The following is an 18,453-nucleotide window of genomic DNA, read 5'->3' on the forward strand; positions in this document are numbered from 1 at the left end:
GTAGGACAGCTATGATAAACATCCAAGCTTGAGCAGGGCAGCATGCTCTTGCAAACACAGCCATGAGTAATTACAGCTTCTAACAACTGCATCACTCCATGGATCTGGGGGGTTGTGGCACAATCTCTGCTGCTAAACAAACCCCTGTGAGCTACAGGCTGGAACTGATTGTCTGAAGGAGTGCTAGATGCTAACTGCTACAGTGCTGGTGTGGCAATGGCACAAACAACTCAAATTAAATTCCTTGGGGAGCAGAATGACTGCAATTAATCCACCATGTCAAACTCTTGCCTTCTCCTTAGCAAGGCTGAAGCTGAGGAAAGCCACAGAGGCGGCTGTCAGAGCTAATCTGGAGAGACTCCTCAGGCACTAGCAAATGCCACCAGGCAGGGAAATGGAAAATAACACACAGCAAACCAAGTTCACCACAGCCTCAGCTGGGAGCCAGCAGCTCCCTGCACACAAGGGCAGACAGGGGAGCTCAGTATGAGAGGGGACACCCTGAAAGCTCCTTGAAATATCTGAATTTCCTAAAGGGCAACCTACAGTTACTAGTTGAGCAACTTTTTAAAAGAAAAGCTGAATAATTATGAAGGCATATATGCCTGAGCATCCTTGTCTTCAACTCTACTTGAGCAGGTGGAGAAGCAGTCTCACTGCAGCGGTGTGTATATGGCACCACATTATCTTCCACTACACCACTAACAAGGCACTCAGAAGTGTGACCATGCAATCCTTGAGGCTAAGCACTTTTTCCTTAAAAATATAAGCAGACGTCCCTTTACAGATTTTACATGTTTCTGCCTTTGCCATAAAAAAAGCTTTATAGTCCCTGCTGCAGAGGCAGATGCATAAAGTAATGGAGGTATTTCCTCTGGAACTTTCGCGAACATTTTCATTCCCTAGTATTCAAAAAGGGAATGTTTTTACGTTCTTAATTTGCACTGTACTTGCATGACTAAAAAAAAATAAAAGAGCATTGAGGTAGGGAAGCGCTATAGAACACTGCAGAAAAACATGAGGAAAGAACACTCATAAGCAGCATGATCCAGCCAGCACCTACCATCAGGTGTCCTCTGCTTAGCAAAAGCCAGCAATTCATACCTGAGGGCAGGAACAGGAGGAGCTGCACCACAAAAACCAGCAGCAATGGGATCCTGCAGTAACCGGGCACTGCAGAACACAGCATGGAAGCCCAGGTGCCCACCAGCCCGTGCTTCTGAGCAGATGTGCTGTAAGCATCAGCTGCACTTCTTTAACACCTCTCATTTCAGCCCCCCAAGTAGTTGTGAATAATAATCTTTCCTCCTTAACTTAAAGCTATTTCCCCCTCTCCTGCTGTTATCTACCCTTTCAAAGAGTTGATGTAAACACACTGTGAGGACCAATGCACTCAAAGATGCATTTCATTCCATTTATCTTCAGGATTTGGTACCTTGCTGTAGGTGTTACTGTGTCAGTGCTGAACTAGTCCAACAGTGTGCAGTTGCTCTGGATCTCTCTAAATTGAAGAAAGATGATTTATGAATGCTTTAAACATCTCTGGAGGATGGATGGTCAGCAAAGAAGCTGAGCTGAACTCATAAAACAGATGTACAGCCAGAACTGACTCTTGCATTACAAGGAAGGTTATTGTTCCCCAGCTGTAAGTTAATACAGAATTCCCCCAGATGTTTTCCCAAACGGCATGTAATGACTTCAATTGCTTGTGGATGTATTGCTGCACTGAGGAACACAGATCTTTGACTCAGCTCATTGCCTGGGACATGGCTGTGTGTCAGGAGCTGCTTCCAGCTTTGTGAGACCGAGCAGCTCCTAGCACAGCACTGAGTAGCAGCGAGGCCACAGCCAGAAGCCACGGAACCCAAAAAGAAAACAATGACACCTCAGCATAAAAAGCAGTGAGTTTTCCATGTTTCTATACCTATTAAGATCATAAAAAACTTGTCCCATGCTTTTTAAGAACTTCCCTTCAGCTAAGCAAGTTTCAGTGCATGTCAATTCCACCTCCAACACTTGGTTTGAAGCAAACAGAACACGTTAATGGAAAGTTCTGGAAAGCACAGACATTGCAGCAGGCACATCTCATCTCATCCGAGCTCCTCCAGCAGAGCCTTAGGGTGTCGTTTCAGACAGCCTTGTTACACCTGCATTTCAAGAGGGACATAAAAATCAAGGGGGAAAAAAAATCAGAAAAATATTCTATCACCTGATGTTTTGTTAAAAAATGCCCAACAGGGTTCTGCTCTGAGATGCAAACTGCCACTGACAGGTCTCATTTCAGTCATTTTGTTAATTCCTCAAATGAAGCATCTGCAAGAGCCAGGCCTCACCTCTGGAACGTAACTACCAAAGTGGGGCTTTGCAAACACACACTCAGCTCCAGCAACTTCTGAAATTCTGCATCTCCTGAGCTTCTATCCACACTGCTTTCCTCTTCACACATCTTGCTTCCTCTGTCAGACAAATGAAGAACTAGCACTCAGCTTTTTCTGAGCAGTACAAAGGAGCACTGCCTGACTAAGCCAGCTCCAGAAGATGGACTAATACTGGTTCCTACACCTCATCTTCGTGTTACTACACACAGCCCTGAGACAGCACACAGAACTCCTGTATCTCTGGAAATAAGAGGAGAAATAATTTCTAGTTAATATAAACACACAAGAAGTATTTATGGCATAGTAAATTGTGGATGCCCCATTCCTGGAGGCATTCCAGGCCAGGCTGGATGTGGCTCTGGGCAGCCTGGTCTGCTGGTTGGTGTCACTGCACATAGCAGGGCGTTGAAACTAGGTGAGCATTGTGGTCCTTTTCAACCCAGGCCATTCTATAATTCTATGATAGTATAAACACCCACTGTATCTTCCCAATTACAGCCCTGCAGACCATTGAACAAGAGTGTAACGCCATCTTTAAGGATTTCCTAGTGATTGAAATCTGCATTGCACTCCATTAACAAGCACTTGTATTATGTCAGTATTACTACTTATACAAGTAATTAATTCCCAGTACAAGTGAAGAGTCAGAAGGAAAAAAAAACAACAAGATCGTATAGTTTAATGAATATCAAATAAATGTGTCTTGGTCTCCAAATGAACTATTCTGCAGCAAGAAAAAATTCCAGCAAAAACTCAAAGCCCAGAAGGCTTATAGTCATGCTCTGATCAGTCAGATAAGAGCAGCAGCTATCAGGCACTCTGCGTATCAGTAATTATTACAGCGCGCCCTTAGAAGGAGCTGAGAAAATTCTTAAATCCTTCTACACTTGAATAGATCGAGTGATTGACTGATGACTGCAAACACACACATCCCGAGCTGCTCAGCAAATGTAATTTAGGATTATTTGCTCGCTTTTGCTCATTTCATCTGTGAGCAGACAACTTTCCCACCTGCCACATATTTGACTTCGCTGGAGAATCTTCAGGGGAAAGCAATTGCTCGGAAGAGAGCAGACATCAGAATTATAGTAATGAGATCTGGAAAGAAGGGATATAAGTGTCCGTGCTGTTAAAGAGGCAGCAATGCAACTGCCTCAGCATTTGACTTGACGGCTAGTTTTTAAGGTCAGCACTTCTGCTGCTGTTATTTGGAATTAGTTATCATTGCCAGATATCTTAATTTATTTGTAACTACATAATTGAACTCCAGTGCCACTCTAAGAGTAAGCTAAAAGCTCCCATGACACCCGTTCTATAATAGGGAATACCAGCACATGTAATAAGAAACACATAACAATTTGCATCCTCTCATAGTATAAGAACTGCTCGCATTGAGGTCAGTTTTCACATTTTTCCCAAGTCCCACAGGAGGATCCCTATGACTACATGGCAGCACCAACGGCACGGTGGCAAGGTAAGAACTCCACCTCTCCTTGCTTTTCCCATTAGCCAGCCAAACAGATCACCTCTACTTTTATTCAACCCTTTGTCAGCCTCAGCTAACCCATGCTTGGAGATACATGAATAAGTAGCACAGGGATTTCTGCCTGTATTTCACCGTGGCTGATGCTCTCCTGGACAAACTTGGTACAGTGAGCGATCTACGAACACACAGCGAGTTGTGGGGGTCAGTTTGGTTAAAAAACAAAAAATCTCATTTGTTTCATCAGTAAGTTCTTCTCTTTTGAAACTCACAGTGACATTCTGACACGTCCATCCCCTTACAAATAAATAATTCGACCACCATGGCTCACTTAATTTCAGACATACGTATGCTTGCCTCACTCAGGAAAAGCCTTTTTCTTCAAGTTTGTTACACTGCAAAGATGAAGAGACCAAACTCTCCACTTCAGTACTTGAAAACAGAAACCTCTCTCCCCTCTCCATAAGCAGTTAAAAAAAAAAAAAAAAAAAAAAAAAAAAATAGGTTGGTTTGCTTCTGGTTCTTTGACTGAAGCGGCCGGAACAAACACAAAGTTTTTTCTGATTCACATTCAGAATTTATTTCCACTGCGTCTTTAATTTGATGTAGATTTTTTTATTTCTTACTTACTATTTTATTTATTTTTACAGGTAAAAATATGTATTCATGCACCAAATTGTCAGCTATACTTTTATTATCCCAACAGAGATTTTTCTTTCCCAGGCTGGCATTAAATTTGCTTTCGAGAAAGGAAAAAAGTTAGCAAGGAAAACTAATTAAGAAAATGAGATAAGGTGACACACAAAGCAAAAATCACAGCTTCAGATCCTCTCTGGCTGTTATAACCTACTGAAAGCAAACGGAAGTCCCCAGTAAAGCACAAAGCCCAATTCCCTCTCGGCAGCCTGTATGATTCCTAATAAAGATGAAGACAACCCTGAGAAGCCAGCACACCGACAGACACACTTTCCTCCCTCTGCCTACCTGCTGCTCACAGTGCCTTCCCTGAAACCCACCCAAAACAGGAGCTGCAAAACTGGGGAAGCTCTCTTACCGTCCGACAAGTCAATGAGCCCGAGGTAGTGCAAAAGTTTCAGAGAGGAGCACACCACCACCACAATGCCCAGAGTCTGCAGTCCCTCCGACTCGCCTTCAGCCCACATCCTTCAGGGCACCACGCAGATACCTGCTAATGTGCCTGCAAACAGCCGGCAGGCATCCAAAGCTGAGAAATCCTCTGTTGGAAGCTTTCCTCCCCGATGCTCAGCCAAGTGCACGGCACAGATCCTCTCTCCCCTTATCCTCACACTCCCCTCCGTCTCTCGTGCTCTCCCCTTTTCCCAGCTCTCCTCTTCCCCTCTCTCTCCTGCTTGTCTTTTTTTTTTTTTCCCTCCCCTCTCTCGTCTTTTAAACATCCAAGCAATTTCAACATCCCACAGTAACCTATGGTTTTATTTTCTTTCACTTCAGGGTAATTCTCTCAAGAGAATATTCTCCCAGCACAACTTAACACAGCGCTCCTACCCACAGTTGGTGTCTCACATGATGCTTACTGCTTTAAGTACATGGGATACCAGTCAATTTTTTGCATTGGGGATTTTCTTGGTAATCCTGGCAATTCTGAGCCTCTTCACCAGTGTCTTTTCTGTATTCACAGAATATGGCACACTGTAGGGATGGAAAAATGTCTCCCTTTTTTAATCCTCCTCTTACTCCACAAGCAGGAATGCACACAGTGCCACTCCGACATACTGGGGTACAGCAAACACTTCCACTGACACACAGGCACCCACCAGGAGCACCCAAAAGCTTGCTGTTGCCCAGCAGCTCACCCAGGGAAGCATAACACACATGCAGGTGCTGGGAAGGATCGCTGCTGGCCTGGAACAAGCAGCCTCAGCAGGTAGCTAAGTAAGATGAACTACTGTGCTTTACACGTGCTCATCTTCACAATATTTCACGGGGCTGCTTGCATAGGGTAACACTGCAGGTTGTTTTCAAGTTAAGTCAATTACATGCTTCTCTTGTTTACTCATCTGTGGAGGTATTCGGCAGGATGGGTGTTTTATCAGGATAGGAGTTGCAAGACTACAACACCATTAAAAGCCATATTTTTCAAGCACACTTTTAAGTAGAAGATGCTGGTACATCCCACGTAGGATCTTCAGAAGGACAGAGACTGCCAACGTTTTTCTTATTGCACAGGACCAAGGCTGTCACTTTCCCCACATTGTCCCCACGCCACCAGCCCCCTGGGCCAGCTGCAGCCCCAGCACCCTGCTGCCCCTCTGCCTTAAGTTCCCACTGAATGTAACATCTGGGCCAGAACCTCACAGGGATCCTGCACATCATGTGAACCAAGTTGCACACTCAATTGCCGAGAAACGGTCATATTAATGTCAAGCTGGAGGTGCAGAGTACTCATACATACTTGAGTCATTAAGTACAGAAAACTAATTGAATTTGAACTTTGTTTCTATATGCAGGTAGCCAAAAGATCACGCTTGCATTATTCATGAGGGTTCTGTCACTGGCTTCTACCTATTCAGAGCTCAGCAGCACGCTAACAGTTATTTCTATTGATGAACATTTTAAGCCAAACAATTTTTTTTGTACTGTGTAGCTTCTAACACATTAGGCTGTCATTTCCCCGACTGCTGGGCTGGCTATGATGCCACTTACAGTTGTTTGCAGCCAGTTGGGAGAGAATGCTGAGGGATTTCTTCCACTAGTGACCACCATGTTTCTATGGCAATCACCTTGCAGCCAGCAGCTCTGCGCAGAGGCTGTTTCCTCCCCCTCATTTCCTAAAGCTTCCCTCCCTCCAGTCATTTGGCCCAGTATCAGCTGCCTGTTAGCAACCCAGGAACTGGAATTTCCTTCTGCAGGGACATGTTAGCACTGCATTGTGCTGACTTCTGGAAATTGCTGTTGGGTGCCAACAGATAAAACATGAGGTTCCTCCATCCCTCCAGCTAAGCAGCCACGCACTGATATTACGGTGGGTAATTAGATCTCATTAGCTTTCTGCTGCTATTTAATCATTCAAATCACAAGTGACTGACTACAGAACTGGCTACAGATGCTTACTGCTGACAAACTCTGTGGACCCCTGTGTTCTTATCACTTTAAGATATGATCTAAGACAGCATCTTTCATCAGAAGGTTCCCTCCTACCTTGGCCCATTACTTACAGCAGCACTCATTCTCTACCACAGTACTGAGCTGAGAGGAACCGATTCTGATTTACATTGGATAAAGGATCCTCAGTAGAGTGCTCCAATAGAAATCTGCACTGAAATAGAGTTCCACCAATATTTGACAAGAGATAGAAATATTAACTAAGAGCTTATGAGGTGTTTTATTTCAATTGCTCGTGGAAAGAAGAAAAACCCAGTTGAATCAATGCCAAATAGTTGAACTCATAATTTGAGTTCTTTGGAATAAATATTCTATAGCCTAGAGACATTCTGCAGATCTGCAGCAGCTTTTGGATCAATGTTTCCCAAACATTGGAAAAAACCTGCAATAAAATACATCCTGCTAATCTCAGGGTAACTGAAAGGCCTAAATGGTTTTAAGTAGAACCACACAAAAGCAGCACAAACTCAAGTGTTGCCATTGAAAACAAGCTTTGTAGAACAGCAACTGTGCTGTCTTGTTGCATATGGACAAACTTATACTTCCTAGGAAGCAGTAAAGCAGCTTCATTTTTGCAAAGTAATAAAGAGGAATGAAAACAGGTATGTTCAGCAGGCATCAGTTCTTCCTAATGCCTAGCATACGTAACTCTGACATATAGCACGAGGGGTTGAGTGGCTCCATGAACTGAGAACAAGGTTTATGCTGGATATGCACAACACACATCCCTTGTGGGAACATAAAGAACTTCACAGTGATCAAAACAACAAATAATGAAAAGGACTCTGTGGTCATAAAAGAATTGCAGTGATGCTCATATCAATGACCTACGTAATCTACAGTCAGCTTTTAAAATTGGTTAGGGAAAGATGTTTCACATAAAGGTTCAACTACACAGCAGAACAGAATAACCTTCCCATAGTGCATGCTTCTCCGTGGCTGAGCTGTTAGGACTATATTTATACTTTCCAAAGAGGAGGATTCATCTCCTTGCTCCATTTTAAAACAAAAACAGCACAAAAGTTTCTCATTACTCACACCTGTTAAAAAACTCCAATGGTTTTTCTATGATTAGCCTGGTATAAAACCCCAGATATAAAGTTTGTCACTTTGATGGAATATTCCTTTGTGTTTGTGCTAGATAAAGAATAAGTAGGAACACCTGATTGATTCTTCCCGTACAGTACTTCATTTCAAGCATCTCTAAAACAACTTTGTTTATGGATCTTCCTTCTCTACTTGGCAGTCCTGAACAGCCTTCCCACACAGTTACTTGGCCATAAATCTATTTCTACTGCAGATCTGAAGCTCTTCTACTTCTGCTGTATTTTAAAAACACATCATGAGATCATTCATACTACTGCAGGTAGCTATAACATCAAAAATATGAATTTACTACTCCATATATACTTCTGCAATACAATTTGCATTCATGAAGTTGGGAGGGGGAGGAGGTCTTGGGCCTGTTTTCATTTTAAACCAAGCAGACCAAAATGAAAACCAGCTGTTTCTCGGAAGTGATTTTTAACACACCCAAACCCAAACAATGATATTAATGCATCAGGATTTTAATCAGCCTGGCTTGGTCAACTGGTTCATCTGCCCCTTTCACCATATGTGGTGAAACCCCTTTGGTTTTTCCCTTATACTCCTCTGGCTCTGACTAGCCCTAAGAAATTTGTGTCATCTGCAACTCATGTGGAAAGGTAACTGTAGATCATGATAAAAAATTATACCACAGTCATTGGCAGATCTGGTATCCCAGTTATATCAGTTCAACTAACAGCCATCTGGAAACAACAGGCTCAATGCCCTACCTGCTTGCAACCACTTTAACTCCACCCTGACCTTTCTGCCTGCATATTAGTTTGGCCTTGTATGCCATTTGTGTTCTCCAGCAGCTGTCCATCAGTGTTTTTCTAAGTCCTGGCTAATTAGCAGTTGTTATGTTACTAGGGAGACATTCTGCATAACGTTAGGCAAACCACAGATATCCCATTTGTTTGGTTCCGATGATACCAAAGGAGCTCCGGTCTCAGCCTGCTATTTCCTCCCTTGTGAGCTCAGGGAAGTAAGCAGCAGATGAACACCCCTCCTGATACACTATGTATTCTTCTACCATAACAGAAACAGCTTTAACTCCATCAGAACATTTCACCTTGGTTCATTTCTTCTGACTCACGTGAATAAGCCACTTCTTTCACTCTGAGGGCTTTCCCCTACTTGCTGGAAGGTCACAGGCCTGAGGAACTACATGGAGAAGCAGGAGCACCCTAAAACAACTATCGTGACCTTGTGGTTCCCAGCCTGTTACCCCAATTCACCTCAACAGCTTTGGGAAGTGCAGGAACAGCTTCCAGAGAGAAATCAAATACAGCCTTACTGACGTTTCCATAGGTCGCAGCCAGAAGCAGACAAGCACATCCCACCACAGAGTACCACAAACCACTGACTGGAGGACTTGGCTTTGCTCAGGACCCCAGAAGAGGGGCTGAAGTTACAGCAAGCCTCCTGGCCAGCAGCAAATCATGGGAAACCAGCAACTAATGAAGGAATCATGCAACCTTGAAGAAACAACTTGAACCACAGTTTACACGCACACCATCTGAAATTGTGCAGCATATTGTAAGTGCAATATGTAACTATTCCTGGAGCTCATTCTAGGAGGTGAGCACTCTTCTCGCTGGTGAATAATACACATCATTGGTGGGAGTAAAGCACAGATAAAAGAAACAAAATTGTGGCAACTGCCATTACTTTCACTGGCAGGAATCACAACAGGCTCCATTACTTTTTTCCCTATTAACTATTTTCCACCTATTTCTCTTGACTTTTTTTTTTTTTTTTTTTTAAATAAGCAAACCAGCATAGCCACCAGAACCACAGCAGCACAGCCCACACCAAACTGCCTCTCAGGACTGCAGGACACTGGCTGCTCCCAGGAGCCACCCAAGCAGTTCTCCAGCACCACACTTGTGTTTGCAGTGCTGCTGGCTTCAGCTGGATGAACCACTGGCAGCTGCTTACTGATGCCTGCTACACTATAAAAGGAGCTGGGAAAAGGCATGAAGACTTTTCTTTGTCCTACTTTCCGAACAGACAATGAAAGTTGAGGACACACACTGAGAAGAAATTAGGTGAGAGGAAGCAGGAAGTCAGAAGGCAGCACAGCACAAGAGAGTGTTTCAAGCCTAAAATAAGGAACACTGAAACCATGTGATGTGAACAACAGATCTAGGAAGGACTGAATTAAGGCTATATGTACTCTGAAACCTCACACAGAAGTGTAAAACCTGACATTTTAATTGAACCAGGGGCTGTATTCCCATACAGAAGCAGCACCACAGCATCAGCACACATCCAGCTGACCTTCACTGGCTTCCACATCACAGCTGAGCACTTTCCTCAAGCCCATACTTGGAAGTGAGCACTCTTCTATTCAAACACTTCACCAGCAAGAATTTTACCGTTATATCAGCTTGCTAATAACTGACAAGATGCTCCTTCTGACCAGATCTTTTCTTATTTCAATCTTAATGGCCTTCCTCCAAGCTGTCCAAGTTCTGCCCACAGTCAAAATATACAGGCTGCTCTGTTGAGGAATGCATTGTCTCAAATCAACGTGAGACAATCAGCAATACTCTGTAGACAGTTCTACATTTGGAAGCATTCCTTTGGACAGAGCCAGAAGCTGTTTGCTTTCTAAAATGAATGCCCAGGAATGTTTTCTAGCTGAAGACTTGGCCTGGAAGCAAGTATTTTCAACTTGACATAGGAAGTTAGGAGATGAATACCACTGTAGCCTGGGAAGGCAAGATACAAGCTGTTATCTCCCCACTTCCTCTTATCTCTGCTGATTGAGATCCAGGTGGCCTGGAAGACAAGACCAAGAGTTCCTGTTGAGATCCCCCAAGCCAGAAGCTGTCACTCCAAAGAGCAGTCTCGACCACTCTGGACTTTCACACTTTGTAGTAGCCATTACCTAATATTGGCTTAGAACTTTCAGCACTCCTGTGCTGAAGTACTCTTAACTGTAATGCTTATTAATTATTATTAGCAAATTAGCCAATTTTACCTCCAAGTAGAATATTAGTTGTTGTTAGAAAGCTCTCAATAAATTTATTTGTATTATTCCTCTGAGTCTCAGGTGGCTCCATTATTGTAGCAACCCATATTGACTACGGGAGATGCAACTCAGGAGACAGAAAAAGATTCACCTCTCTCAAAACTGAGTGGGACAAGACCGTGTTCTTTAGAGAAAGATCCTGAGCATGGACCAAGACATTTGGCTGCAGGCTGTTTCAGTTCGTTACTGCCATCCAAGATCCTTTTGTTACCCCAGGAAATGCCAGACTAAATGCCAACAACACAAGCTTCTGTCTTACATCAAAGCACTTTCAACTAAGGCGCAGAACGTTTAGATTCTAGTTGTCTATTTCTTTCAAAGTTCAGACTGTAAAACACGTAAAAGAACACTTTCAGAGGAGAAAACAACTGGGCTATCTTCCAGTGTGGTCTAATCAGTAAGCATGGATGGGCTATCTTCCATCTAATCAGTAAGCAAGGTTGGTTCTGGTTTGTACCTCTGAAAGTTGTAGATCTGACTGCAGAATAGGATTAAAAATATCACCATCTGGGAAAATACACTTTGGGAATGTTTCACACATGGACTTGATGGATACTCAGACTTCAGATGCAATTCAGCCCAGGAGGACATAGCAGTAGGGGTGGTACAGTTTGCATCCTTGAGATTAGTAAGATGTAGCATTGGTCAGAAGGGAAACAGAATCCAAGTAATCATGAAAGAGCAGTAAAGATGCAAATTTGGAGCCGCGGGAGTTTTGTCAGTCACAAGTTTGGAGAAGTAAGAAGCCAGGAAGACATCAGCCCCTCTGAAAAGCCACCGAACTACAATGAGTGCCACAAGACACAGTTCTGATTGTGACACCAGTGTCAACCCAGCAGTGACAAGCAGCTCATTGCTGCCATTGTTCTGGGAACATAAGGAGTAGGATTACCTCTCCAACTGCAGTAATGCACAGAACTTAGTCAGCCACGTTATCATCACAGCTCTGGTGATCTCCAGTCCACTCTTCTCACCCACTTTAGTTTTTAAGTAGTGAACTGAACAGTAAGTCAGTAAGTAAGCTTGGTACATTTCCATCCCTCGCTGCTCTAGTGGAATACTACCATCTTATTTCACATGAAAATGATGTAAAATATTGTCCAGTAAGGATCACCTCATTTCCTTGGTTAAAACATACTCATTACAAGCTTAAGCACTGAACCGCACCTCTCCACTTGTGGAATGCTGCTCCTGTCTGTTATATTGATCAATGTTTTCTTACCACTCTTCATGACATTCTGAATTTCTTTTTAAATAGCCTCAAGCAATGAATTAGCCACAAGCACATGGCTTATTAAGCAAGCCTATATTTTTCACTTATTGATCTGTTGCAAGAGGAAATACCTTTCAATGTTCTCATGGCTAAGATCTATATTCACTGTATCATCTACACAAGACTTGCATTTCAGTTTTTATCATCAGTAATTTGTATTTCTATTTCCCCCCTGGCCTAAAAGGAGACTTCATTTAATTGGTTATTTGCATAATTATTCAGAAAAAGAAAGCATCACAAAAAATGACTAATAGGAGATCAGACTAATATATTCACAAAAAAAATTACAGAACAGTACAAAACTGAATATGTTTTACATGCTTCATCATCTCAAATCATCCCTGAAGTGTTTGGAAACCCAGCCCAAGCAGCAAAATACTCAGCAATTAATACTTTGCAATTAAGCAAATCAAGAACAAAAAGGTTAATTCATAGAGAATGTCTCCTTGAACAGAAGTTTTTCTAAAAATAATACCAAGTTTATAAAGTACAACACAGGCAACAAGAAAGAGAAAAGGGAAGAGGGAGAACTTATGGAGGACTGTGAGCACAGTGCTAGCTATTAGGACTGTAGCAGCAGTTTCACATCACTTACTCTGCATAGCAGTCAACACAGAAGTTCAGACTGCCTCTACTTCACAGCAGTGGTGCACCTGCTCCTCTAGTGGCAGCACAATAAGCCCTGCTTCTGGGCCCAATACAGTGGGCTGAAACTCATAGAAATGTGGAGGTCTGGCCAATCAAGGGCTTGATGATAAGCAATAATACAGGTGCATGTGACAAACTACAGAAAGGATGCTTATGCATGGCTATTGCTTAGCTTTATGCCCTCCTTCCAGCCTCTACCCTTATGCAAGTATTTTAAATACTCAATTACTAAGCAAGCTGGACTTTGGTGATGGAGCCAGCTTGCTGCTCACATTGCTGTCACACCACAATACACCAACAGCCCATGCCTGTCTGTACTGGGGAGTTGGAAAGAGAAGGGGAAAAAGCAAACAGCCTACAGAACCCATAGACTACCTCTTCAAGAAATGAGGGGATCAAGAAGCAATGTAAAATGCTGACTGCACATCAAAAGTTAACTAGATGCATGGAAATCAGCAGTAGGGAAAGTGAAGGTGCCAGGGATTTTCAGCAAGCAGATTTGCACTTGGAAATTAAGCTGAAAATCAAGGACAAAGGCAAACTGAAGGAGATTTATGACTATAGTGTCAGTAGCTCATTTCCCAGGCTGCTGACAGCAGTGGGCAAATCCAGAGCAGGGCCAGGATGCGCAGCATCACACAGCTCTGCAGCTCTCCCGGTGCCTCCAGTGACCCTACCACATAGCTCAGTTAAGCAGATATGTTTATGGTGGTCCAGAGTAATGATTTGATGTTCTCACAGATCTGTGTCTACTTAAATATTCCTATCAGCTTGCTGAATGGACCATACTCTATTTAAAGGAAAGGGATATGCTAGACTACACTACTTTTCTATCCCTCCTTCCCCCTCAGTATAATTAAACTGCAGCTTGTTAATTGCAAGGTACACCCTTGTGGAAAAAAAATACAATGTTTAATTACTATTATTGAACTAAATATCCATTTGAATAAATCAGTGGATGCTTCACTGCTGCTCAAACACATCTCAGCTCAGGCCCAGAAAATAATGCACTTATATTAAATGAAAGGGTGTTTCAGCTGCCAGGACTTGAGCAGTTCTGAACTCTTTCAGCAAGACAAAACCCAAAACAAAGCACCGATGCCAAATTATGTCTGTAGGTATTGGAGATGTAGTTCAGTTCATCTAAAATACAAAACACTTAAGTGCATTAAAAACGCTTGGCTAGAGCTTGTTCTATCCTTTGCTGTTTTACATTCACAGTAACTAACTGTAGTTAACTCATTTGTCAATCACTGTCAAACCACGCACTACAATAAAACTGTTTTGACATGACTAATTCCTCAGTTACAACATAAGAAGTTAACTATTGATATAAATTGCAGAGATATATCACTATTCAGGCACTTCCAGAGATGGTAAAAACAGAGCACCCAACTGTTTCTTCTCCAGTGAGGAAATACTGAGCAGTACCCTCTTTCAGTTAGCAATGAAGCAAGAAGGAAAAACATTTGCTATACAAAGGAAAGCAGAAGGACAACTTCCAGCAGATAAAATCACTCTGCAAGGCTGGGCTTCTTGCAAGAGATGTAGAGCTCTTTAGTGATGGAGATCCAACCATTTGAGTAACTCAAGGATTAATGTGCTTGAAGAAACCGGGATTGTCCAGGCTGAGAATACATCCCTCTTTTTTCTACCCTCCATTCCAGTTTTTTTTTTTTTGCTTGTTTTTAAATAACATTCAGTTGTGAAAAAGGTAGGCCTCTGACTGGGCACAGCCTCTGACTCTACTGGAACAGAATGTAGGCTTGCTTTGTTTTGCCATTTTACTTGCACGGCCTTCTTACAAGAAGGAACATTGAACCAACCAAGGGTCCTCAGCCACTCTGCACACGTCTTGTTCTCCAGACCCTTCACCATCTGAGCAGCTCTTTTTTGGAGCTCCGTTAGGCCAGCAGTGCTGAGCCTGGTACACACCTATGGGAGGGTTGGCCCCTTCAATGGCCAGGGCACACCATTTGCTCTAGACTCAGCCTACCTGCTTGATTTCATACAGTATATGAGAAAATTGTCATGTATTCTGCTGAATTGATCTGAACAGATCACAGAATTTTCTAGCATCTCGTGTGCTGCACACATTGCAGAGCTACCATCTTTTGTGCTAACATGCACAGAAATACGTCTCCCTACATACTTCTCCTGAATGTCAAGTAGGCAGTCTGGAGCTGTTAGGATATAAGCTCACAGACATCCAAGCATCAGCAAGCATTAATATTTAGGTTTATCCAGGCCTGAGCACAAACTGCTTCCAGTGGGAAACATATACATCTTTCTGAACACCAGAATAGTGCCTGGAGAGTCTGCTAAGAAAGAACAAACATCATCTCAGTGCACTGTCCCAAATCTAAATTCAGGATTGAAATTTTCACTGTTATAATTCCAGAAAGAGAACACGTAGTTAGTGTATTTATTCAAAACATTCATTTCAGTTTATGCAGTAATTGTGCTTAGAGGGGGCATTAGGCAGTGCAGACTGGGAAATGCCATACAGCAGCCTAAAACTCAGCATCAGCTGAGGACTGCAGTTGTTACTTGTTTATGGTGATGGTAACTGCACAGACACTCAATTGGATTTAACTGCACGTCATTTTAGGCTTTGTTTTTGGTCTCTTTGCTACCATTCCAAAGCACAGACAATCAATTAAATGTGCCAGAAAACGTGGAACTGACAAAACTTAAACAAGGGCTTTACTTGAAAGGAAAGCCACGCTATACAGAGGTGAAAGATTCCAACTTGCATTGTAATGAATTCTCAGAGCTGAGTTTGAGCCTTAACAGGAGCTATTTCTTTAATACCTCTCCCTCAGTGGGGAGAAAGGAAAGGATGCAGACACCCACACATACAGCCCCACAGCAGAGGAACAGGATAAACTCTTCATGCTTTGTATCAAAAGCAAACAGTCATGAAGGCTCAACACAGTTTGGTGGCGGCTGGCTGCAGGAACAGCAGAACCATCAACACGACCTGGGCAGGGAGGCACACACAGTCCTTCTGCACCTTCATATGCTGCCTGAATACACTTACTTGTACTAATAGACCTTTGAGAATAAAGCCATATTTCTGTCCCCTTTATTTTTCTCTGGGGTAAATGTGTCAGCACTGCTTTGTTAATGGAATGGACATTTTCTTCTTGATGTTCAAAGATTGCCTGCCTGAAATGCTGTTATGAGAGTCTGCCCTCCTGGTACTCCTCAGTTATTGCTGGGCTGTCACTTGTCTGTCACTCCACCCCATTAACCACTAATAAGCAGTCAGCGCCTGCTTTTGCTTGTTCCTACCAGCCAGCTGTGAGTCACAAAGAGACAGAAGAGATGGATGTCAGCTTTAGATCCAGGAAGCCTTGTAGTTCAGCTGGAGAGAAGCAAAACCACATCCAAGTCACAGAAACCAGAACACCCCAAGTATGTTTTAGGGCCCAGACAGGAGGTGTGCACTCATCCCGAGCTTCCCCTTTTGCAAGTGGGCTTATGGCATGGTCTCAGAGGACTCTTACAAAATAAACATGCTAAACATTGTGCTGTGCAGGCACTTAAGAGTCCTGAAGCAGGACTAGAAAGGTAATACCTTGGCAAACAAGATGTCTATGCAAAAGACCATGATACAACAAACTGAAGCCACTTAATAGCTACTGTTATCAGCTCAGTTCAAGAAAGCAACTGCGTCACAGAAGCTTAACCCCCTTACACAGATTTCAGCATCTCAGAACTTGTGAGGAAGTCAGCAAGGAAGGTTGGCCAAGGGCACCTGTCTTTCAGAAAGTCACTTGGGAATAAAAGATGAGCTCCCTTACACCTCGGTCTCCTTGGTATAGCTCTGAAGGTCTGTACATCCCACTGTTTAATCAGCAGGTTGGGAAGAAGGACCTTTGCAGATCAACCCATTTCAGAGGTCCCTTTAAGCAATACAGTGCTCAACAAGACGTTGCTGCTGAGCATGTTGCAATATGGGTTTGCTGGGACTTTAAAGTGGATGAAACTCCATACTTCCCATAATAAAGAAATCAGGTACAATCAGGTACAAAAGATGCCATTGAGGAAAGGCAGTTCCAGTAACCAGGAATTAAGAAACCTATGCAATTAGCCAATTAATTACCTTGAAACTAATTCATTAGGAAGTTGCTTGTCTTCATTACATTCATTTCTCCTGGCGTCTGTTTTCTTCCTAACTTTAACTGCAGAGAAGGTAGGAAAAGTGAGACCCAGCAAGAGACACTGGGCTCAACTGCTACATAGTCTCCAAGCTCACTCTGAAGCCAGTGCACATTGTGCAGCCATCCCTGCTCCGCAGGAGGCTGAAGGAATTCAGCATTTGGCAAGTTTGCCCAGAGCCAGCCACCATGACACAGGATATAGAGGAATTTAAGCAGTGATTTGAACATATATTGAACTACCAGTGAGATTGGCCAGGTCAAAGTAACACTTGGTGGTGCAGCTTCTGCACAGGGTATCCCCACTTGGGTATCTAGGGTGCAGCACCTGGAGGAGTCTTACAAAGCTTCTCCAGGATCCTACCTATGTTCAGCGCTTAACAAAAATCAGCAGAGAAAAGGAACAGGTACATAAGGCTTCAGGACATACCCTTGTTTGAGTATGCTCAGATCCAAGCTCTGATATAAAGCCTGAGGTTTTCATGAAGCCTAAGGAGAGCAGCAAATCACCTCTGCCTTAAAGTGACTGGTGGAAAGAACTCCCTTTCACAGCAAATGCTTTCTGAGTTATCAGCTCAAGCTCTCTGCCTCCTTAGGATTTAAGAGAAGGAAAAAATATGAAATGCTCATTTTGATTTCATTTCTGCTTATAATCAAGCCACAAAGTCTGTCTGTACTTCTGTTGGCAGAAAGCCTTCACTGGCCATACTGCAAATGCACACTGCAATTTGGTATTCTTCCAGATTATTTCTTGAGCAGAAATGACAAAGGTCCCCATTTCCCAGCTATAAAGAAATGGAAATAAATTCTGAAAACCTCCTCTCCACATTAAGTCTGTGGAGATATTTTCCAGTTTTAGGCTATACATTTTTTTTAGCTGCTGCTTAAATGCGCTTTAAATACAGCGTATAAAACTTTAGCAAATGGTGAAAGAACGAGGCAGTGTCTGCAGGTCCCTAGAAATGCACTATCAGGAATAGAAGAAAAACCATCAGTAAATGCTTTAGATTTAAATTTCCCTTAGCTAAATGTCAACCAGGATATAATTGTCACAGCCATTATAGGCCTTTCACCTACAGTCCTAGAGTTTTAGAATACTTACAAAGTAAATTCTAATATGGAAATTGAGAAAGCAAGAGAAGCACCCTGAGCCCAGAGGGGGAGCCAGGAGGAGCAGAGGTCATGCTCCCTAAGTGCAAAAGCAGTTCTGTTTGGAACACTGCCTTCCTCCCACTGTC

At 42.9% G+C, this 18,453-nt stretch overlaps 1 protein-coding gene across 10 annotated transcripts in view; it reads right to left on the bottom strand.

The window, feature by feature from the left end:
- Nucleotides 1–18,453, bottom strand: part of LOC100551480 (A-type potassium channel modulatory protein KCNIP1) — a 371,266-nt gene that overhangs the window by 35,089 nt on the left and 317,724 nt on the right. The window contains exon 1 of one of the 10 annotated variants that reach the window (XM_085236511.1): nt 12,997–13,128. The exons of 8 other annotated variants lie outside the window; for them this stretch is intronic. In XM_085236511.1, coding sequence (XP_085092637.1) covers nt 12,997–13,003 — 7 coding nt within the window. In that variant the 5' untranslated portion in view covers nt 13,004–13,128. Of the gene's footprint in view, nt 1–4,915; nt 5,055–12,996; nt 13,129–18,453 lie in introns of those variants that run through there. One more of the 10 variants, XM_010718876.3, reaches the window with a different exon arrangement.

This window comes from Meleagris gallopavo, chromosome 15 (assembly GCF_905368555.1).
Source record: "Meleagris gallopavo chromosome 15, MGAL_WU_HG_1.1, whole genome shotgun sequence".
Classification (NCBI taxonomy): Eukaryota; Metazoa; Chordata; class Aves; order Galliformes; family Phasianidae; genus Meleagris; species Meleagris gallopavo.